The sequence below is a fragment of the Artemia franciscana genome, chromosome 1, assembly GCF_032884065.1.
Source record: "Artemia franciscana chromosome 1, ASM3288406v1, whole genome shotgun sequence".
NCBI classification, from domain to species: domain Eukaryota; kingdom Metazoa; phylum Arthropoda; class Branchiopoda; order Anostraca; family Artemiidae; genus Artemia; species Artemia franciscana.
In genome coordinates this window covers 18,630,691-18,655,358 of record NC_088863.1, presented here as the reverse complement: position 1 = coordinate 18,655,358, position 24,668 = coordinate 18,630,691, and the positions used below count along the sequence as shown (strand labels likewise).

The 24,668-nt window shown below is 35.3% G+C and overlaps 1 protein-coding gene across 1 annotated transcript in view; it reads left to right on the top strand.

The window, feature by feature from the left end:
- Window positions 1-351: 351 nt before the first annotated feature.
- Window positions 352-24,668, top strand: part of LOC136026585 (cyclin-dependent kinase 12-like) — a 60,694-nt gene continuing 36,377 nt past the window's right edge. The window contains exons 1-2 of the mRNA XM_065703297.1: window positions 352-484; window positions 20,113-20,845. Coding sequence (XP_065559369.1) covers window positions 20,124-20,845 — 722 coding nt within the window. The 5' untranslated portion in view covers window positions 352-484; window positions 20,113-20,123. The remainder of the gene's footprint in view (window positions 485-20,112; window positions 20,846-24,668) is intronic.

Here is a 24,668-nt window from a genome sequence, read left to right as displayed (position 1 = left end):
AAGTTACTTTAAACACGCGTCGAAGGATATTAGGCTACACTTATTTAACGTCTGAACTGCTAATTTAGTTATTTTGGATTAAACATGTCGAGTCAACTTCAGTCTGATTGCTGAAGCTTTTGCAAATTTTGTATTTCTGTTTTTCAAAGAAAATAAGTGACAGCTGCTTCCCATGATAGGTGAAGAAGGAAAACACGTCAAAACTTCAAACTAGAACTGAAGGAAAGATGTTGGAGAGGTGGAACTTAAGCAAATTGCGCCAAAATTATTTTGGAGACTGAAAGCTTTTATCAAGTGTGCATTTATCGCTGCCTTGCCGTAATTGCAGCAAGTGAATTACAGATGGCGTTTAAAATTAAATTTCATAACATTCATGATCATGAAGAGAATGATTGAAAATATTTTTTAACAAATTGAATTGTTTTATCTCTACCAATCCTCTGTGATAAGATATAAATTGGGGGATAACATTAGTTATAGTCAAGTAAGTACTGTTTATTTTGTTTAGAGTCCACATCTGTGGTAATAATATTAAATGACAGATTATTGTAGGCTAGTTCTGTTGACTAGATTCTCATGTTCACCACTATCTACTTACGCCATTAAGGGTATTTTAAGCTACTGCCCCCAGATCCTCACCCTCTAGGACACTGATTCCTTATAAATTACGAAAACTTTGCTTTTAGCACCAATGAATGAATGTTTATAGTTCATTGTTTAGTATAAAGTCAAAAAAACCATGTAAAGAAGGTATGCCTTAGCCTCACTGTCTGGTATATACTAGTTTCACAGTCTGGTGTGTCCCCTGGTCAAAGTACAGAAAAGCCAAGTCTTAAGAAAACCCTAAATTGTGAGAAGTAGCCTATCTTATAAAAGGCTAAACACCCCTACTATTCCTAGGTCTTGGGTAGTACTTGATCTTGGGCAAATGTCTTCCTAAACTTAAAAAGGGGATAAAATTCTAGTTTAGCGACTTTTGGCTATCTTGGAAAGGGGTTAGGCTAAGAAAATGAAACTTTCAGGGGTAGGTCTAAAGGCTAAAGTATATCCCAGGATGGTATTTTGAAGTACCTACCTCTACTCCTTCTCCCTCTTGAGGGACCTGACCTTTGATGACCTTTAAAAACATGTGTTATAAAAGTGAAACCCTGCAAAATAGATCTTCTGCTTAAATGAAGTAGCCTACAACAAAATTGTTTTCAGCTTCACAACTTTGGGTAAAATTCTAGTCCATTGACTTCTTGCTATCTTGGAAAGTTGCTGGGCTAGTGAATTGAAACTTTCAGGGATGTGTCTACAGGCTAAAGTATATCCCGGGAAGTTATTTTTAGGTCCCTAACTATACCCCTTCCCCCTCTTCTATATAATGCAGCTTTTTGTTCATTACAGCTTATATTTTGGTCAAATTTGGTCCTATATTACAATTAAAAGTGTAAATCCTTGCTTACCTTAGAAAAATTCAACTTTTCACTGTTTTTTAAGCTACTATATTCCATAATTAGATCACAAGCATTGAAAAACAATTATTACCTTTTATGGTATAGTTAAGACTGGAATGTAGGCATTTAAACAAACCCTCTTGTCAAGTTTAGATAACAATGTTTTGAAGTGTTTTATCTAAGCCTTTAAACAGGGTTAATTTAAGGGGTTTCTCACTCCAAATTATGATTAAGTGCAGGTTATCCTTAGCAATTCTTCTAGTAATTATTTATGCAATATAATTTTTTTTTTATGTTAATCTATGGAAACTTTCAATATTTATTTATCAAAGAAGAGGCTTTTTTAATTGATGTAATATAGAATGTGCCAGCTATATGTGATTACTATGGTGCTACAACAGGGCAGTTGCCCAAATAAAAACTTCAACAATTTCGTTATTCAAGAATTAGTTTTTATAATATGGCAACCCTGCAAGTCTTCTGTTCTTTCTTAGTTAAATTTTTTTTTCTCTTATTGGCTTTTCAGGTTTGTTTTTATTTATTCAAATTTCTTGTGTGTTCAAGGGCATATGCAAGTTTTTGTTGGGGGGAGGAGGGGTGAAAAAAGTACTAAACATGGAACGATTTGTTTATATGTGTTTTGTTACTTTTTGCGAGTTGAAAAAATTTGGGGTGGGGTTGAAACTTGGTAGCCAACCCCCTGGGTACGGCTTTGGTAGTTTCTATGTTTAAGTGTATCAATAACATCTACCTTTTAAATCATAATGGTGTAGAGAAAGTCCATTTTTTCAAGAAGGCTCAATAGCAATTTTTAAAAACCTGAAGAGAGGCAAAACAGAAATCCGAGACCAGTGGCGTCAATTACAAGAGGGACAAGGGAATCACCCCATACTCTCCCTCTAGATTTTTTTTTTAAATACTTTCATTGAAAATGCCTTTATTTGTGTTTTCTTTGAAAAAGAACGACAGATTCCCCCCCCGCTATATTTTCAAAATGCATTTTACACCTCTCTAAAGTTTGTGATTTGACACTGTCTTAGACAGGACCTCTCAATTCAACAAACACAAAGAAGACTTACAAACATCTTACAGATTTGTTAGCAATCTTTAATGATATTTCCGTCATTATAAATTTTTCACAGATATATTAAAAATAAGAATGCTAAAATACCTTATAACTTCATCAAAAGCTCCTTTCAGATCCAGGAAAGCTGTTCTGGCTTGCTGGGGAATTGCTATGTCACTCGTAATTACCTTTCCATGTGTCATCCAGTATTCAAAAGAGTAATTAATGTAGAGTCCATATATTGAGAAGACCATTTATTTTAATGGCAATGTAAAAGGGGCTGCTTCCTCGTAAACGCCCCACTCTTTACGCTAAAGTTAGACTCTTTCTCTCAACTCTTCTTTTTAAAACAGTAAAAAACTAAAAATAACTTTCCGGGATATACTTTAGCCTGTAGACACATCCCTGAAAGTTTCAATTCACTAGCCCGACAACTTTCCAAGATAGCAAGAAGTCAATGGACTAGAGTTTTACCCAACTTTACTCAATCCCAATTTAGCCTATAAGGTTTTAAAGATATACAAATGCATTGGTCAATATTGATATTACCTGAAAAATTATTTTGGGTCATGAAAGTATTATTAATAGATGCATTTTGACTTTTTGAACATCTTTTCTCTCTTGCAAAACTACTGCAAACTCACTGTTATGGAGTTATTATATATTTGCACATTAAGGGGTGGGGGGTAAAGCATAGCATACATTAAATACAGCAATGGTTAGTTTATGTATTTAATATATGCTATGCTTTACCCCCACCCCCCTAATGTGCAAATATATAGTCCAAATTTGTTTCTAAACTATTACAGATTCACAAATTTCAAATATCCAATCAACAAAAATGGAAATGATTGCAATTCTGTAGGCTATGTATAAATACAAGAATATTTGGGCCGGAATAACTCCATAACAGTGAGTTTGTGGTACTTTTGCAAGAGAGAAAAGATGTTCTAAAAGTCAAAATGCATCTATTAACAATAGTTTCATGACCCCAAACAATTGTTCAGGTAATATCAACATTGACCAAGACATTTCCCAAATTTTGAAAAAAAAACCATTGATAAGGCTCAGAATTCTACTAAAATAACAGGAATTGCCTTTTCAGAACTAAAGGCAGAGAAAAAGCAACTGGTAACTGAAATTTAAGGTAAAATATGGTTTTGTCAAAATTTCAATAGGAATACCTGTCATGTAGGTGAATTTCAGGGCCCTCTAGAGGGAGAAGGAGTAGAGGTAGGTATTTAAAAATACCTTCCTGGAATATACTTTTGCCTGTAGACCCATCTCCAAAAGTCCCACTTTCCTAACCTAACCCCTTTCCAAGATAGCAAGAAGTCACTTAACTAGAATTTTACCCCCACCTCCACTCCTTCTTCCTCTAGAGGGCTCTGAAATTTGCCTACATGACCTATTTAAATTTTGACAAAATAACATTTTACCTTAATGTTCAGTTACCAGTTGCTTTTTCTCTGCCTTTAGTTCTAAAAATGCAATTCCTGTTATTTGAGTAGAATTCTGGGTAAATTTATAGCAAACCACATAACTGGCTTTCATATAAAGTTTATGTGCCACTTGATGCCTTTTTTTATGCTCTTTATGAATATAATAATTGCTTCTACTGCAAATTCAGATTTAAGCACCTTTTTGGCTCTTAAAAATGACAAATTAAAAAAAAATGATAGTTCATATAACTGACTTACCAATAAAGCAAATATACCACTTGATGCCTTTTTTATGTTCTTTACAAATATAATAATCACTTCTACCAAAAATTCAAATTTAAGCACTTCTTAAGCTCTTAATAATGACAAATTTTCAATTAAAGTACAAGTTAACTGCCATTTTCAACAAAATAATGCTATGTTTCTCTGCACTGCTTTCAACAAAATAATACTACATTTTTTCAGTGCTAAAATTATTTATAATAAGGTTAGGTTAGCTTAAAAAGTACATAAATCTGAAATTACTGTAGAAGTAATTATTATATTTGCAGAGCATAAAAAAGACATCAAGTGGTATATTCACTTTACTTGAAAGCCAGTTATATGGTTTGCTATAATTTACCAAATTCTGAGCCATATCAATGTTCTTTTTTAAAATTTAGGAAATGTATTTGCATATCATTAAAACCTTATAAATTAGGATTGAGCAAAGTTGTGAAGCTGAAAACAATTTTGTTGTACTTCATTCAAGCAGAAGATCTATTTTCCAAGGTGTCACTTTTATAACACACATATTTTAAAGGTCATCAAAGGTAAGGACCCTCTAGAGGGAGTAGAGGTAGGTACTTCAAAATACCTTCCCAGGACATACTTTAGCCTGTAGACCCATCCAGGAAAGTTTCATTTTCCTAACCTAACTACTGTTCAAGATAGCAAGAAGTCACTAAACTAGAATTTTACTGTAAATAATATGAACAATGAAAGTCACCCCTACCTCAACTCCTTCTCTCTCTAGAGGGTTCTGAAATTTGCCTGCATGACAGGTAGACATGACTTGACCAATTAAAATTTTAACTAAACAACATTTTACCTTAATTTTCAGTTATCACTTTCTTTTTGTCTGCCTTTAGTTTTGAAAATGCAATTGATTAGAATTGTAAGGGATGTCAATGTTTTTTTTTCTTAATTTAGGAAGTGTATTTGTATATCTTTAAAACCTTGTAAATTAGGACTGAAAAGGGTTTTGAAGCTGAAACAATCTTGTTGTACTTCATTTAAGCAGAAGATATATTTTGCAAGGTTTCAATTTTTTAACACACAGGTTTTTAAAGGTCTCTAAAGAGAAGGAATAGAGGTATGTACTTCAGTGTACCTTTCTTGGGACATACTTTAGCCTGCTGATTCATCCCTTAAAGTTTATGGAACAACAAAGTTATGGAAACTACAGCTTAAAACAAATGTTAATATAAAAAAATTTTAAATATAGTAATGATTTGAAAATACCACTTAAGACATGTCAAAGAAATTGCAGTAACAAATGTTATTCTACTGTAGCAAACCATGTATTGACATGCAAACTGACTTTTTCCATACATGACCTAGTTGTACACTTCCAAATATAGTCTTTATCAAAAAAGTATTAAGTCTTGCTGTGTCCATTGACACATTGTTTTGTTTTGGTCAACACCCCCTTATCCTGGAAAATTCTAATTGCCTCTCCTTCAGTCCTTGGCAAATCCTAAATTTTCATTTTTAATATCCATGGTTAAACACTATTTCCTTTCAACACAGATTGCAAACTGAATGAATTTTACCCTATCATCTGAAAAATGAGTTCTTACCAAAATTCACTTCTCAACAGGACTTGAGTGCAGTGGCTATAAGACACAAGTACCAAATTATGTTGCAGCAACATAACCCCACTCCTTCTCTCTCTGTTGGACAGTGACCTTTGATGACCTTCGAAAATCTTTATACTGTGAAGATGAAACATTTGAAAATAGATCTTCTGCTTAAATGAAGTACAAGACAAATGTTTTCAGCTTCACAACTATGCTCAATCCAAGTCTATGAGGTTTTAAATTCCAAAACTATAAGGTTGAAAAGATTTGCAAATACATTTCCTAATTTAGAAAAAACAAGAACTAAGAGCTCATATGGATTTTGTGACAAGGTTCGAAGAGCCAAGAGCTCATATGGTATGAGCTCTAGCAAAATTCTAAGAATCAATAGATTGCTTAATAGTCCTTCTAAATTTCAAAATTCATGAAGATCTGATCTCCCACTTGTAAGTTAAAAATACCTCAATTTTTTATCTTTCTTCAGCCCCCCAGATGGTCAAATGTGGGAAAACAACTTTATCAAGTCAATTTTTGCAGCTCCCTGACACGCCTACCAATTTCCATTGGCCTAGCACGTCCAGAAGCACCAAACTTGCCAAACCACTGAACTCCACCACCTAACTCCACCAAAGAGAGTGGATCCAGTCTGGTTAGGTCAATCACATATATACAACATTTATAAGCATTTTCCAAGATCTCCAGTTTCCCCCATCCAACTCCCCCAATGTCAAAAGATCTGGTCAGGATTTGGAATAAGAGCTCTGAGACATGAGTTCCTCCTAAATATCAAGTTTCATTAAGATCTGGTCACTCTTATTTAAGCTAAAAATACCTCAATTTTTCTGATTTCCCCAAATTAACAACCCCCAGCTCCCTCAAAGAGAACAAATCTGTACCAATTATGTCAATCTTGTATCTATAACTTGTCCTTATTCTTCCCATCAAGTTTCATTGCAATCTCTCCACTCTAAGGGTTTTCCAAGATTTCTGTGTCCCCCCTCCAACCCTCTATATCCCCAGATCTGATTTGAGTTGAAAATCCAACTCCCTTCAGTGTCACCAGATCTGGTTGAGATTCAAAATGAGAGTTCTAAAGCACAATATCCAAGATATCAAATTTCATTAGGATCCGATCACCCATTTGTAAGTTACAAATACCTCACTTTTTCTAATTTTTCAAATTGCCCCCCCCCCAACTCCACCAAAGAGAGTGGATCCAGTCCAGTTATGTCAGTCACCTATCTTGGACCTTTGCTTATTCTTTCCACCAAGTTTCATTCTGATCTCTCTGCTTTAAGCATTTTCCAAGATTTCCACCCCCCCCCATTACACTGGATCTGGTTGGAATTTAAAATAAGATATCTGAATTTTGTGGTCCTTCTAAATATGAAATTTCAATAAGATATGATCACTCTCTCGTAAGTCAAAAATACCTCATTTTTTCTAATTTTTTAGAATTAACTCATAGAATTATTCACTCATTTGTAAGTTAAAAATACCTCGTTTTATTTAATTTTTCAAAATAAACCATCCTCCCCCAACTCCTCCAAAGAGAGCAAATCCGCCCCAGTCAGTCCAATCATGTATCTAGGACTTATTATTATTTTTACCACCAAGTTTCATCCTGATCCCTCAACTCTGAGCATTTTCCAAGATATTTGGTTCCCCCCTCAATTCCCCCCAATGTCACCAGATCCAGTCAGGATTTAAGATAAGAGCTCTGAGACATAATATTCTTCCAAACTTCAAGTTTCATTTAGATTCAATCACTCCTTTGTAAGTTATAAATACCTCATTTTTCTAATTTTCAGAATTAACCTCCCCACAACTCCCCCAAACAGAGCAGATCCATTTTTGTAATATCAATCAGGTATCTAGGACTTATTTTTCCCACCAAGTTTCATCCTGATCCCTCCATTCTAGATGTTTTCCAAGATTTTAGATTCCCATACCCCAATTCCCCTCAATGTCACCGGATCTGGTCGGGATTTAAAATAAGAGTTCTGAGAAACAATATCCTTCCAAACATCAAATTTCATTTAGATCCCATCACCTGTTTGTAAGTTAAAAATACTTCATTTTTTCTATTTTTTTCCAAATTAACTGACCCCCCACTCTCCCCCAGACGGTCAAATCGCGAAAACGACTATTTCTAATTTGATCTGGTATGGTCCCTGATACGCCTGCCAAATTTTATTGTCCTAGCCTAGCTGGAAGTGCCTACAGTAGCAAAACTAGTACAGACCAACAGAATTTGCAATTGCTGTATGTCACTTGGTTAATACCAAGTGCCATAAAAACCATTGACATGACTTAAAATTTTACTCAAGTAACAGGAATTACATTTTTTCTACAGAAAAAAAAACTGACAACTGAAAAATTAAGGCACAATGTTATTCAGTCAAAATTTCAGTAGGTTTAGAACTGTCAAGTAGGCAAAACTCCCAAGATTTACAAATCAGAAGAGGGGTGAATTGAAGCTTGTCAATACCTTCCCAAAGTATGTTTTGACCCTGGATTTATTACTGAAAGTTTGATTTTCCTAACCTAACCCCTTTCCAAGATAGCCTTGCTAAACTAGAATTCTACCAAGATGTTGAATAGCAGATAATTCTAATTAACCAATTTTATGCTCATTTTCATGTTTTTATTTGCATTTTGACAATTCATCAATAGTCCTGTTCCAAATGGCCTCAAAGGCTTATAGCTCTAGACATAATGTATTTCCTGCTCTATTATATACAACAAATTGCCAGTTAGTCATATCAAGTAAATCATGTTTTGATAATATACAGGCCTATATACATTTTCTGATGAACATAGTACTGAGATAGCTAAGAAAGAAATAGACAAGACATATCTTTGAATCAGAATTTCACCCATTTGAATCAGAATCAGTCATTGGCATTGACATGAACTCAACCAACCCCCCCCCTACCATCCAATGCACAAATATATGCCCTCAATTGCATATATGCCATGAATTTTCCAATTATTTTGAAAAGCTATTAAATCAATTTGCAGAAAAGTGTGATAAACAGAAAAATTCAGTGTATATGTGCAAATCAGGTCATATATTTGCTTATTTGGGGGGGGGGGGTGTTGGTAAGGTCTATTTTCCAAAGCAGTAAATGTTAAATTTGGCTGCCACTATGTCCTTAAACCTAAAAAAGTTTTTTGAAGTCCCTAACAAAGCTTGAAAGTCTTCTTGTACCAAAACTTTGTTTTACTTAATGATAATTGGGAGATGGTAATGTTGACAATGAGGGGGGGGGGATTAATGCCAGGTTTTTCTTCTCACTCAATTGGACTATCTGTCTTAACTTTTTCTGCATTTAGCCATGACTTGATGCCCGTGACTATTCCATTTTAATTCAACCAAGAGTGATGAACAGTGAATCCTTTGGTAGAACCCCAACAGCTTGACTTTAGTTCATCATTGTGGAGTGACATGAGAGATGTAAGAAAAGTGGGAGATGGTAACGTCGGCAATGAGGGGGGGGGTATTAATGCCAGGTTTTTCTTCTCACTCGATTGGACTATCTGTCTTGGATTTTTCCACAATTAGCCATGACTTGATGCCCATGACTATTCCATTGTAATTCAAAACTTAATGATACTGCAAAAGTATGTTCTTCCAGCCAAGTATGTCAACCAAGGGGTCTTTTTAATATGTCAGTGTCCTAATGACTGCAGAGCAATTTCAAACTATAATGTTCAAGTCTTCTTGACAACAATTTAAAAATGATTGTTGTTGTCTTAGATATGTATTGTTGGAGGTTCAATTTCTTTTTATATTGTTTTGTTTTTTGTAAACTAATAACTTCTCTTAAGTAGCCATTGATGTCAAACCCTTAATTACCTAACCCTTATGTCATGGTTGCAATTGTGGCCACAACATAATCAATCAATCCGTTGCCCATAGTAACAAAATATGATTCTGAAAGGACTCAAGTAAAGGTGCTCAGGAATGGTAACCATTTTGCAGGTTTAATTTAACTTTAATTTTTTATCCTGAAAAAAAAAAAAAACTCAAGCCTTCATGTTGTGAAATAAAAAATCCTGGAAAGAGCCATATGGGAAGCCAAATGGTTATATCACCATGATATTACCTGTGGCTTTCCTTAAGATGATAATTTTATAGCTGATATTGCCTTGTTTATATCTATTAGTCCTGGTTGAGCTTTGTTGCAGTAATGATTCTGGGACTGTTTTAATTTTAGTTTTAAAGGTTGCATTGTAGTTTAGGTCTTATTTGATTTATATGTGTTTTGCTGAGTATGGCCCTTGGATATAGGGCCAAAATATTTGTGTGATGTTTGAGCAAGTTTCCCTGTCTTATAAATATATCTTTTATTAGTTTGCCATCTGGACCTTTGTCTGAAGCTAAGGCTATAGGCCAACACACAGATTCTGTACAGTGAATCTAGAAAGTCAAAGTTGTGGGAAGAATACTGAGATTTTCTTGTCCAGCATTAGTATTGTTCACAGTGCAGTCCTGCAAGGAATAATGCAGAGACCTACACTTTTTAACATTTAAATAAATGATACTTAATAGCTATTCAGAACAAGATAATAACAACTTTGAGATTATTGTTCCTTCTAGTCAGTCCTCATTCCAGTATGACCTTGATAAGTTCAGTAATTGAGAAGAAAGGTAGCATTGCAGTTTGAAATCCAGAAGTATTGAACAATCTGCTTTGAAAAAAGTGTTAAACTCAAAAACAGGCCTATTATATAGCCTCCACTGATGGACGTCAATGCCCTTTCCTTGGAAGTGATACTGAGAGAGATTTTTCAAACAGTTCGTGGTAACGAACTGTAGTAAGGAGCGACCCGGCTCAATAGTAACCAAAACTCTAAAAAATGGAATTTTGATACCAATACCTACATCAAAAGAATCGCATTTTAATGCTGATTTTAAATATATAAGTTTAATCAAGTTTAGTCTTACCCATCAAAAGTTACGAGCCTGAGAAAATTTGCGTTATTTTAGAAAATAGGGGGAAACGCCCCCTAGAAGTCTTAGAATCTTAACGAAAATCACACCATCAGATTCAGCGTATCAGAGAACCCCACTGTAGAAGTTTCAAGCTCCTATCTACAAAAATGTGGAATTTTGTATTTTTTGCCAGAAGGCAGATCACGGATGAGTGTTTATTTGTTTGTTTTTTTTTGTTTTTTTTCCCAGGGGTGATCGTATCGACCCAGTTGTCCTAGAATGTTGCAAGAGGGCTCATTCTAACGGAAATGAAAAGTTCTAGTGCCCTTTTTAAGTGACCAAAAAAATTGGAGGGCACCTAGGCCCCCTCCCACGCTAATTATTTTACCAAAGTCAACGGATCAAAATTCTGAGATAGCCATTTTATTCAGCGTAGTCGAAAAACCTTATAACTATGTCTTTGGGGACGACTTACTCCCCCACAGTCCCCATGGGAGGGGCAACAAGTTACAAACTTTGACCAATGCTTACATATAGTAATGGTTATTGGGAAGTGTACAGGCGTTTTCAGGAGGATTTTTTTGGTTGGGGGAGGGGTTGAGAAGAGGGGGATATGCTGGGGGAACTTTCCATCGATAATTTGTCATGGGGGAAGAAAATCTCCATGAAGGGAGCGCAGAATTTAATAGCATTATTTAAAAACACAATGAAAAAATAAATATGAAAAAGTTCTTTCAGCTGGAAGTAAGGAACAGCATTAAAACTTAAAACAAACAGAAACTATTACCCATTTGAGGGGCTCACCTCCTCCTAATACCTCGTTCTTTACGTTAAAGTATTTTTAGTAATTTCAACTATTTATTCTACGGCTTTTGTGATTCTGGGGTCATTCTTAATGAATTGGGACAAAATTTAAGCTTTAGTGTAAAGAGCGAGGTACTGACGAGGGGGCGAATCCCCTCATATATGTAATAAAAATATGAGAATACAAAAGTTCTTTACGTAAGCTAATTTATAAGTTACGTAAATCTTTTACTAATAAAAATATTCGTAAAAAATTAAAAGTTCTAGTTGCCTTTTTAATTGACCAAAAAATCGGAGGGCAACTAGGCTTCCTCCCCCGCTCTTTTTTTCTCAAAATCATTCGATCAAAATTATGAGAAAGCCATTTAGCCAAAAAAAAAATTCAAATTTCGTTTTAATTATTCCTCTGCGGAGAGCCAAAATCAAAACATGCATTGATTCAAAAACGTTCAGAAATTAAATAAAAAAAACAAGTTTTTTTAACTGAAAGTAAGGAGCGACATTAAAACTTAAAACGAACAGAAATTACTTCGTATATGAAAGAGGCTGCTTCCTCATCAACGCCCCGCTCTTTACGCTAAAGTTTTTTACTAGAGTCAAACTTTAGCGTAAAGAGCGGGGCGTTGATGAGGAAGCAGCCTCTTTCATATACGAGTAATTTCTGTTCGTTTTAAGTTTTAATGTCGCTCCTTACTTTCAGTTAAAAAAACTTAGTTTTTTTTATTTAATTATGATAAAGATAAAGAGCTTTCTCATAGATAAAGAGCTTAAGTTTGACTGGCTAAGTCAATTGGAAATCAAAAATTCCAGTGCCCTTTTCTAAGATTTAGCCTTGTTTTCAACCAGTTGCTATTGAATGGGCTGTTACTGACTGCAGGGTCTTTAAAAAAATTGTTATTCTAGTTTAATGGCCCTTGTATTTCAGTATTTGTTTTGAAAGAATCTTCAGATAAATAAAGAGTTATTTCTAAGTGAGAGACAAAAGAAGGGTGGAGTTAGAAATTAATATATAACCCTCCGGGTATTCACAACCTTTGTTTGGGGGCTCATTTGCCAGTAGATAAATACATTCTAAGACCACACTGGCTATTCATGACACAAAGAATATGAAGCAAATAAGAAAAAATAATGAATGAAAAATAAAATTAGTAGGCAAGAAAACGAGGGTAGTGTCAGCCAGTGGAAAAATATGAAGCAAAAATAAGCAGATATTTCAACAAGGACCTCTGTCAAATTGTTTTCAGTGCTCAGAAACACAAAATCTAACTTTTTATAGTAAATTTCATGAGAAGAGAAGACAATTTTCCCTCTCTACTCTTCTCATGTCTTTTATGTCCTTGTGAAGTTTATTTCAAAAGGTTATATTTTGTTTTCGTTTTTTATTTTTTCTGAGCACTGAAGACAACTTGGCAGAGGTCCTTGTCAAAATATCTGCATATTTTCGTTTCATAATTTCTCACTGGCTGACACTGCCTTTGATTTTCTCGCCTATTTGGTTTTATTTTTATTAATTTCTTCATTTGCCAGTAGATCTTGTTCAAGATGTTCTTAAACAGTCATCAGTGTTACATACAACTTTTTTTTTACTTGTATTCACTGCTTTTACAATCAAATGAAAAATAACCTGGATATGATATGAGAAGTCTGGTTGAATATAGCTATTTAAATTGGCGCAGCTGAAGGGTAACATTTCTTAGGCTTGCAGAAACAAAAAAATTTGATTTGATATAACTGTAAATTTGATTTTTTTTTTTCTTACAAAATGTATGTTTAAAATCAAACACTGTCCATGTGCATGTATTACCTTAGGCACAAGATTACCAAAGAGATTAACTAGACTGTTGATTAGATTGATGAAACTCTGGTTGAAGGGGTATTAACTTTTTTTAAGCCCAGGAAAATAAGTATTATCAAAAAATATCATTAAAAGCAGAAAGTGATGCCTAAAAAGAAATGCTCATCTGGTCTTTTGGCTACAGGGCAATTTTACCCTATAGTTCCAAGGGAGTACCTTATTTTACCCATTTTACAACACTAGCGCATAGTCTTATAAACCATCTCATCTCAAGGCACTGGTTCAGAGAGTTGGATGGATTGCTTTCAACAGTGGGCTCCATGATTGTCATCAACTACACCACAGAAGAATGGGCATTTAATTATTTTACATTAACAAACTTTTTCCTGTTGAATAGTGTTGTTTTCAAATGGTATCATTTCAATACCAGAAAAAGCATGAATTGATTTTGGGGAGAGATATTGTTGGCTAGGGGAGAGCTTTGCATAATAAATAAAAAATTATTTTTTATGTACAATTTTAGGTTGTAACAGCCTCTAGGCTTGAGGTCACTAGGCTAGCCTGAGTAGAAGTAAGTAGGTTATATAGATAGCATATGCATTAGTTGGTGGGTGATGAACAATTTCAGTGAGTTTGTTATTTTTTTAATGGCTGTAATGATTGCCAACTTAGTGTTTTTAGGAATTAATGCTGTAAATGGGTTAAGACAACCTGCTTTGCTGGTAAAAATCCATTCTGTTTTGGTTTGCATTGAAGTATAGGGGCATTGAGATGCTAATAGTAGTCTTTAATAAATATGGTTGTGCATGCTGACACTTCATTTTCACTAGATTCCACTATTGTGAAGGGAGGACTTCACCATCCACAAAAAACCACCACAGTGTGGTCCAGAAAATAGTTTGGTGCACGATTGGTGTTGGGTTGACTGGTGATAAGTCGAGACAAAATTCACAAGAAATTTGATTATAAGTTTCTTAAAGTGTTACTGCTGTGTTTCTGAGGCTAACTGATTCCGCAAGAATTCCAAAATCTTATTTTTTTAGCTGTTTTAGCTGTTCAACAACTCAGCAGCAAGACTAATAAAGTTCATTTTCTTTTGGTTTTCGTTGCTATCATTTGGTTGTGCAGAATGGTTTCGCAGTATAGTAGAAGTTGCAGTAACGTGTTTGTGGTACACAATATCTGCTGCGGGAAGATCCAAATTCGCTGCTAGAATTTGGCCGCGAACTTTCTCAGACCAGTGATCATTTCGCTTTTGACAAAAGTCCCACTAGTATCTCACCAACCTCTGTTGTGCGGACGTGAAAGCTGTTTTTGTTCTTATGTGTCTTCTTAAAAACCACTCTACTTGAACAAAACAAACATTCGGCTTTGAAATCGAATTGATCTGTAAGGCGATTTTAACTCCTCCTATGGGACTCATTTTGCTTAACTAAGGACGCAAGTGCTGGTCAATGGCCCTTGCGTTTGTGTAAGAACTTCGGCATGACTTGTGAAAACAATCCCCCACAACAGTTGTCACATCAGTTCTTTTTCGCTTTTTACTTGATTCGTTTCGGTCCTACTTTAGTTACAACAACTTTCTCATCCGCTTTGAGTATTCCTTTCTTACAGATTAAACAAATCATCATTCTAGACTAGAATTCTACCCCATAAAATTACGTAAGGAGTCACTTTAAGCGAAATGAAAACCAAACTAATTTAAAAATTTTCAGGTATTTTTCCAGTTGAATTAAAAAATTAAGATTATCACTCAGACACCATGTATATTTTTGCAGTTTATATGATAACTTCAGCGATTCTGTAAAAATTGTCATGAATTATTTAAGTTTCAATAGACAAATCATATTTTTTGTTAATTCTTGCACCTCTAGTGTACCTCTCTATCTACCGCAAACCCTTACCAGCATCATTTAGAAAGTAGAATTTTCAGACAAAGAATCAGACACGCGAAAATCCTTCGAAACTCGTGGACGATGACACTTCTCGAAAAAAGTCAGACTTCTATGTACCTCAAATTTCTCGTATATTCTCATATTTCCAATTTCTCTTCCCTCAAACCTCTCCATCCTCAATCCAAGTTGCTGTAATGTTCTGATATGCTAGGGATTTTAAATCAAACCCCTAAACCACTTGCTAAATTCGGGATTGTCTTTTCAGGACGGCTTTCTTTACATTAAAAAGTTGAGCCTGAACTTCAACCTGAAATAATTCAAATTTGTGAAAGAGCTTGGGCGGCAAACTTTTGGATTTGGAATCAGCACATATTTTTTAGTCGTATAGTGGACTTCAAACATTTAGTTTCATGTTCATCAGCAATAAAAGAGCCTAGAAATGACACATCTAATCGCATTTGCTGGTATTTACTCAATCAACAGTTTTTGCCTCAACCTCAAAAAACTCAAATTCGGGAAGAGCTAGAGCGGTAAACTTCTCAGATTCGGAATCAGCGCATATTTTTTTAGTCGGATAGTGAAAGAATCATTTGCATAGCAATTTGTTTGAGGTCAATCCACATTTTTACTAGACTACATGTAGGGTTTTAGGCCATGACAAGTCGATTATTCATATTAAACATTGTATTTCCTGGCATTTTGGCCATCTTTATGTAAAGAATGAGGTATTGTGGCAATATTTAACAGCAAATGGTACTTTTGCTACTTAAAAAGGACACTTAAGTATTTTGATTCTGCTTTAAATTAATTCCTTCTCAATATTATATAATGACTGGTCTGGTGCAACCGTTTCTAGGAAAAATGAAAAAAAAAGAATACACATCAGGCTACAAATGCAGACCTGCAATTTCCCCTGTATTTCTTTGGGGGACCTAATGTCTTGAGCTTAGGAACAGTGACACTTTTAATGGTGTATTTCTTATTATTTGGATTTGAGGTAGTTTTTATGGGGTTTATGGCTTTTCTCGATATTCTCAAAACATTTAATAATTATAAATTATGCTCCTGTCAAATTGGAGTAATAGTTTTTTTTTTCTGAATCAATGTCCATTCTCACAAGGTAGTTTCTTAGAAAACGCGTTTTCGGCATTTACATTTACTGCGGCCTTAGATTTACTCTTCACTAGATTGCAGCTAATGCTGGAACCATGGTTGCTCTTGCAACTAGTCTGGTCCCACAACAGGAACAAGAAAGAATGACCGTTTCTCTAGTTTGTAGTCTTCTTCAGGTCCTTTTTTTGCTGTAGATATTGTGGCTATATTTTAGTTGGCTTGATGTTTTTTTTTATACAAGCAATAAATTTAATAAATTAAAATAAATTGACTTAATATTTAATTTCAGGGATCAGGGCTTCCACCTTGTGATCCAAATGAGTAGTTTTTCCCAAATCTTAAACTATTTTATGTTGTTTTTTTTTGTTGATGTTAAAGGTAAGTTTTCACTTGGCAAAATACATTAACATCAGACAAAAAATAATTTTAAATTATGTAAAAATATTAAACTAAGGGGTGGGGGTTGTTTTCTTTCCTTTTGGGGTAATAGGTGTTCAAATCTTATCTTTTTTTTCTGCTTGACATTTATAGAACATTTTGAGCTGGCTGAACATATTATTGTTGACAAATAATAGATTTACGAATATATAAAACTACTAAGATGGGATTGAGAGCAACTCGTCTTTCATTTCAGGTAAATGAATACTTCCCAAATCTTTTAACTACTTTCTGTTGTTTTATTTTTTAATCATTGATACACAATGTAATTTGCACTTTACTTAATACATTTATATTGAATAAAAATACATTTAAAACTATTTTAAAATGTAGAAATGAGAGGGTCGTTTTTCCCTTTTTACAGTAAATAAGTGTTCCCCAAGTCTTAACTCTCCCCTCTCTCCTAGATATTTACAGAAAATTTTGAGCTGGTTAAATATATTACTGCTGGGAAATAATAGATTTGCCAATATATAAAAATATTAAGATGGGATTGAGGACAACAATTCTTTCATTCTAGACAAATGAGTATGTCCAGGCTTATAGGTTTCTAAAATTTCTTATTTGTATGCTATTTTATAAACAAATCTTCCATTTTTAATATACAAGTTTAGTTTTATAAAAATAAAATCTGACCAAACGAGCTACATAGCTGTAGTCTCACTGTTATTTGAGGCAATTTCTGTTTGTTTTACATTTCACTTGTGCTTGTAATTTTTCTGGTCATTTTCAGTAAGACCTGGTATTTAATTTTAGTTTTTAAATTTCATTTATTTGTTCATAGTAATTTCTGCTTGTTTTAGGTTTGACTTATTATTTGACTTCAAATTTGTTCGTTTTGTGTTTAATATGGTTCTTACTTTTTTTATAATTTGGTTTTGCAAGATCTTTTTTTTTTATGGCACTTGGTATTAACCAAGTGACATATAGCAATCGCAAATTCTGTCGGTCTGTCTGTCGGTCCCGGTTTTGCTACTTTAGGCACTTCCAGGTAAGCTAGGACGATGAAATTTGGCAAGCATATCAGGGACCGGACCAGATTAAATTAGAAATAGTCGTTTTCCCGATTTGACCATCTGGGGGGGGGAGTGGGGGCCCGGTTAATTCGGACAAAATAGAAAAAATGAAGTATTTTTAACTTATGAGCGGGTGATCAGATCTTAATGAAATTTGATGTTTAGAAGGATATTGTGTCTTAGAGCTTTTATTTTAAATCCCGACCGGATTTGGTGACATTGGGGGGAGTTGGAGAGGGAAACCTCAAACTTGGAAAACACTTAGAGTGGAGGGATCAGGATGAAACTTGATGGTAAAAATAAGCACAAGTCCTAGATACATGATTGACATAAACGGAAAGGATCCGCTCTCTTTGGGGTAGTTGGGGGGGGGGGTTATTTCTGAAAAATTATAAAAAATGAGGTATTTTTAACTTAAGAACGGGTGGTCGGATCTCAATTAAATTTGATATTTAGAAGGATATTGTGTCTCAGAGCTCTTATTTTCAATCTCGACCGGATCTGGTGACACTGGGGGGGGGGGGAGTCGGGAGGGGGAAACCTAAAACTTGGAAAACACTTAGAGTGGAGGGATCGGGATGAAACTTGGTGGGAAAAATAAGCCCAAATCCTAGATACATGATTGACATAACCGGAACGGATCCGCTCTCTTTGGGGTAGCTGGGGGAGGGGTTAATTCTGAAAAATTAGAAAAAATGAGGTATTTTTAACTTACGAACGGGTGATCAGATCTCAATGAAATTTGATATTTAGAAGGATATCGTCTCTCAAAGCTCTTATTTTAAATCCTGACCGGATTTGGTGACATTGGGGGAAGTTTAGGGTGGGGGAACCTAAAATCATGGAAAAGTCTTAGATTGGTGGGATCGGGATGAAACTTGGTGGGAAAAATAAGCAGAAGTCTTACATACGTGATTTACATAATTGGAACGGATCCGCTCTATATGGGGGGGGGGGATTAATTCTGAAAAATAAGAAAAAATTACGTATTTTTAACTTACGAAGGAGTGATCGGATCTTCATGAAACTTCATATTAAGAAGATCCTCGTAACTCAGATCTCTTATTTTAAATCTCAACGGGATCAAGCGTAATTTAGGGGACCGGAAATCTTAGAAAATACTTAAAGCGGTGAGATCAGGATGAAAATAGAATGGAAGAATAGAAACATGTCTAAGATACATGACTGACATAACCGGACCGGATCTGCTCTCTTTGGTGGAATTTGGGGGGGGGGGTAATTTTGAAAATTGAGGTATTTGTATCTTACGAAAGGGTGACCAGATCTTAGTGAAATTTGATATTTAGAAGGATCTTGTGCTTGAAAGTTCTAATTTTAAATTCCGACCAGATCCTGTGACATTGGGGGGAGTTGGAGGGGAAACCGGAATTCTTCGAAAACGTGAAAATTGGGGTATTTTTATCTTATGAATAGATGATCGGATCTTAATGAAATTTGATTTTTAGAAGGAATTCATGTCTCAGAGCTCTTATTTCAAATCCCAACCAGATCTTTTGACATTGGGGGGAGTTGGAGGGGGGAATCTTGGAAAAACACTTGGAGTGGAGGAATCGGAATGAAGCTTGATGGATAGAATAAACAAATGTCCTTGATACGTGATTGACAGAATCGTATTGGATTCGCTCTCTTTGGAGGAGTTGGGGGGAGGGGTTCGGTGATTTGGTGAGTTTGGTGCTTCTGGACGTGCTAGGACGATGAAAATTGGTAGGCGTGTCAGGGAGCTGCACAATTTGACTTGATAAAGTCGTTTTCCCAGATTCGACCATCTGGGGGGGGGCAAAAGGGAGGGGAAAATTCGAAAAAATTAGGTATTTATAACTTACGAGTGGGTGATCGGATCTTAATGAATTTTGATATTTAAAAGGACACCGTGACTCAGAGCTCTTATTTTAGATCCTGACCGGCATTAAGCCTCTTATTTTCCATTTCAAATCAATCTATTGATTCATAGAATTTTGTTAGAACTCATACCATATGATCTCTTGGCTCTTAGCTCTTCTTGCCTCGTCACAAGTGCCGTATGAGCTCTTAGCTCTTGTTAATAATAAGTTTTAGCAAAATACTGTTTAACCATAATTGTTTATTAAATATATTTTCTTCAAAAGCTTCTTAGTTTGACGTCTTGGCAACAAACTTTATGTTTAACGCATTTTGTTTTGGTTTATATATATTGATGGTTTTATTTTATCTGTTATTATCCATAAAAGGATATCTCTTATGTTGCTCCCATGCACAATTATGTTGTGCATGGCCTATTAGAATTCTCTTTTTAGCATTATTAATGAACTGGTTTGTTACAGGATTTCTGATTATGGACCATGAAGAAAGAAGACATCATTCCTTGAAGAAGAAAAAAAAATCTAAGAAGAAATCGAAAGATAATTCTGAGGAAAAAAGAAGTAGACATAGTCAAGTAGTTTCGGATTTAAGTGATTCTGAACCTGAACAAGGTGAAATTGATGACACTGAAGGTGAAATGAGTGAAAACGATTTCTTGCCGGCTATGGCCAATGAATCTTCTTCAGAAGCTAGCCCTGAATTTGAAAAGCGAAAGAAAAAGAAGAAGGAAAAAAAGAAACATAAGCACAGCTCAAGCAAGAAACATCGTAAGAAAAAGCGCCGCAGGTCTAGAAGTTCATCTTTAGATTACATGGATGAACCACCGGTTATTGTGAGGCCTCCTGATTATGTGGCCTATGACAGAGGAAGGACATTTCCTGGAAGACCAAGGTCCTCGTCTGGAAGATATCCAGATTATAAATACAGAAGGAGTCCTCCCTATTCTAGTCGCTACTCTCCTCCTTATTCTCCACATACACCCCCTCTGCCTCCTAAAGCTTATGAAAAATTGGCCCCCTCAAAGATTGAGCAAATATTAAAGAGACCCAGTTCAAGATCTTCATCTCCTGGTGAACGTTATAGGCAAAGGCGCAAGTTTGATAGGAGTCGATCTCCCATAGGTACACCAAGCAAGAAGAAAAGAAGGAGCAGATCAAGAAGTAGGGAACTTAGAAAGGATCGCTCTCCTCTAAGGTCTGTTTTGTTTAATACTTTATGTAAGGGAACTCAAAATCTTTTGCTATAGAACCTTAAATCAATATTGTGGTCATTGCTGTCTGTGTAATAGAACAGAATCAGTGGAGGGGAAGTCTCCCAGCTGTGAGGCAAAAAGAAAAAGCCTCATTCAGTATCCTGTTCTGTGTTTTCATACTTTTCTTGTGACCAAAACTAATTTGAGTGCAACATGAAATCATTGCAATGTCGCATTTGCCCCCGAATTGTATCAAATCAAAATTTCAAGGTAGTCCTAATAGGTAGTAGTAACGTTGGAGAAAATGCCTCTTGAGTATATATGATAAGTGAGGACCCACATATTAGACCTTGTCAAAATTTGAGTCATAAGAGGATTTTCAGTATGTGTGATTGAAAGGTCTTTTGTCAGAACCTTAGGCTTTTGAGCCCTTCACCCCCTTTTCCAATATTTATGTATGCATTTTTTCTTAATAATTAGAAAGGATATTTTGAGGGTTTCAGAGTCCACTAGATAGCAAATCCTTGGCTAATTTTGCATTCAGAAATCAAAACTCGTCGAGCAAATATTTCGCAAATGGTAGACATGTCACCACGTTCTTGAAATGTAACTCCCGCTAGTATTTTCAAATCACTGGATTGGAAGGCCTTGAAAAGAGCCCTTAAGTGAAATCTCTTCTATTTCTTCCTAATCCTCTCCTAGGTCATATAGACGTGTTACATCCCAAGGCAAAAATCTTTGATTTTTTACTGTCCTTTTGACTTGTCACCGCCTCTCTGAGACTAAAATCCTCTCTCTAGACAAGGGTGTTGGAAAACTTTCTGGCTTAACAAGCATTCAGAATTTTTGTTTTTTTTATTTACATTTATTATTTGCTTGGTCTCCTTGTAAGTTACACATTTCTCCAGGTGGTGCTCCAATCTGTTCAACCTGTTCAAACAGTAATCAGTATCTTTCTCTGCAAAATAATTGTTTGTAGAGGGGATAGTCTCCCTATTTGACTAAAATTTCTATCCTCCAAGTATAGTTTTAAAACTAGGAGACAGAAAGGAGTTTCTTGGGACTACATCTAGTGACGAATGAGGGTGCAAGTAGTTCAAGTCTTAATTTATAGATTTCCGCCATGGCAAACACTGAGGTATAAGGCAACATATTATTTTGTGAAAGAGATGTTTTCTTTTTTTATTGTTTCAGCTTTAAGGATCTGTATAATATTAGGAACATTATTTTGACCAAATACAAGCCTATGAAATATACTTATTTATACAGAGGATTTTCAGCAAATAGCTTGTTATATTTCCCCCCTTTATCCATGAAGAGCTTGGGTACTCATTTCAAAGATTGAAAAAATACCAAACACATTTTACCTGATTCATTCAAGTATATCACATCCTTCCATGTGCTTTCGTTGATTCCCATGTCTTATATTTTTTTTTCAGCATATATCATACAATACAGGATATGACCAATGCTTGTTATTAATTTTTCAGAGTCCATTTTCTTTTTTTCTTAAAATATTGCCTTGCTACATGATTTTTCCAACTTCAAGTTGAAGTGTGGTGAAGTGATTTTTTCCACTTTGGAAGGCAATTTTGTGGCTCGGCGAAGCCATTTTAGCTAGGTGAAGCAATATTGCATTCCCTGTGCAAAAAGTTGGGTAGCAAAGTAGCAATGCTTCTTTGCAGTTATCAAATTTGTTGGAAGATTTTGTCTAAAAATACCATTTTTACGTATAAAAGTACTTTTTGCTTAAAGAATTGCTGTCAAAACACAAATTGTGCTGCTAAAGTGGTGGCAGCTTTTGGAGTTCTGTCGAATTCTGCTACTGGCAGCCTTGGAACTTTTTCCTTGCCCGATTTGCACTCTGTCAGAACTAAACTTAAGGGGGAGGGGGTCATCCTTGCAAGTATCACCTAATCAGAGCTATAAATGTAAGAAAATTTAGGAAATGGAAGTTCAAAGGGGCTTTGGAATCGGTTGGTAATTATGCCAATTTTGACTCCAGACATTTTCAATGTACCGACTCTAACTCCAACTCCTAAAACTTTAAACATAATTGCTCCAACTCAGGCTCTGAGCTGTAATACTTCTCTTTTCATAATGGCCCCTTGTTTATCCTTTTTGTAAAAAGTACATATATTTATCAAATAGTTTTTTAAATATAATTCTAATAGCCCTGTTAATAGCTAATATTTACCATATAAATTTATATTCATGATTGTCAAAATTTCTCTAGATTACTGAAGAGGTATCTTTCAATCTATTAAGCATTTTTGTATCTCTGCATCTTTTATGTAATGTATTTGCGAATATTATATGTACATTTTTATGGCACTTGGTATTAACTAAGTGACATAGTGATCGCAAATTCTGTCTGTCTGTTGGTCTGTCTGTCCTGGTTTGCTAGTTTAGGCACTTCCAGATAAGCTACGACGATGAAATTTGGCAGGCTTATCAGGGACAGACCAGATTAAATTAGAAATGGTCTTTTCCCCAATCCTACCATCTGGGGGGAGTGGAGGGACAGTTAATTCGGAAAAATTAAAAAAAATGAGGTATCTTTAACCTACAAATGGGTGATCAGATCTTAATGAAATTTGATATTTAGAAGGATCTTGTGCTTCAGAGCTGTTATTCTAAATCTTGACCAGATCCGGTAACATTGGGGGGAGTTGGAGGGGGAAACCGGAAATCTTGGAAAAGGTGAAAATTGAGGTAACTTTCTCATACGAATGGGTGATCGGATCGCAATGAAACTTGATATATAGAAAAATTTTACAGATATCTTGGAAACCGGAAATCTTGGAAAACGCTTAGAGTGCAGAGATCAGGATGAAACTTGTTGGGAAGAATAAGCACAAGTCCTAGATACGTGATTGACATAACCGGACTGAATCCGCTCTCTTTGGGGGAGCTGGGGGTTGTTAATTTGGAAAAATTAGAAAAATTGAGGTATTTTTAACTTAAGAATGGGTGACTGGATCTTAATGAAATTTGATATTTAGAAGGAACTCGTGTCTCAGAGCTCTTATTTCAAATCCCAGCCAGATCTGTTGACATTGGAGGGAGTTGGAGGGGGAGATCAGATTTCTTGGAAAACGCTTAGAGTGGAGAGATCGGGATAAAACTTAGTGGGTAGAATGAGAAAGTGTCGTAGATACGTGATTGACGTAACCGGACTAGATCCGCTCTCTTTGGGGGAGTTAGGGGGTGGGGTTCAGTGCTTTGGCGAGTTTGGTGCTTCTGGACGTGCTAGGACGATGAAAATTGGTAGGCGTGTCAGGGACCTGCATAAATTGACTTGATAAAGTTGTTTTCCCCGATTTGACCATCTGGGGGGGCTGAAGGGAACTTTTTAACTTACAAGTGGGTGATCAGATCTTAATGAATTTTGATATCTAGAAGGACCTCATGTCTCAGAGCTCTTATTTTAAATCCCGACCAGCATTAAGCCTCTGATTTTCCTTTTAAATCAATCTATTGATTCTTAGAATTTTGCTACAGCTTGTGCCGTATGAGCTCTTGGCTCTTCCGGCCTCGTCACAAGTGCCATAGGAGCTCTTAGCTCTTGTTCAGTAGTGGGGCGTTTCTGTCTTAGTATTGTGTGAATAGAAAAAAGTGAATAGAAAAAATTCTATTCACTATAATTAATCTACAATAATTTTGCTAATTATTCACGCTTGTTTAGTAGTATTTAACTGTATTTGGCTTCACTCCATTCTTTATGTGTTTCCATAACAACTCCAAAGGGTCTTTAATTATTTAAACCTGACTTGATTCAGGGAAAATCTGCTAAAACTTTATAACTCCAATTCCAAAGGCATG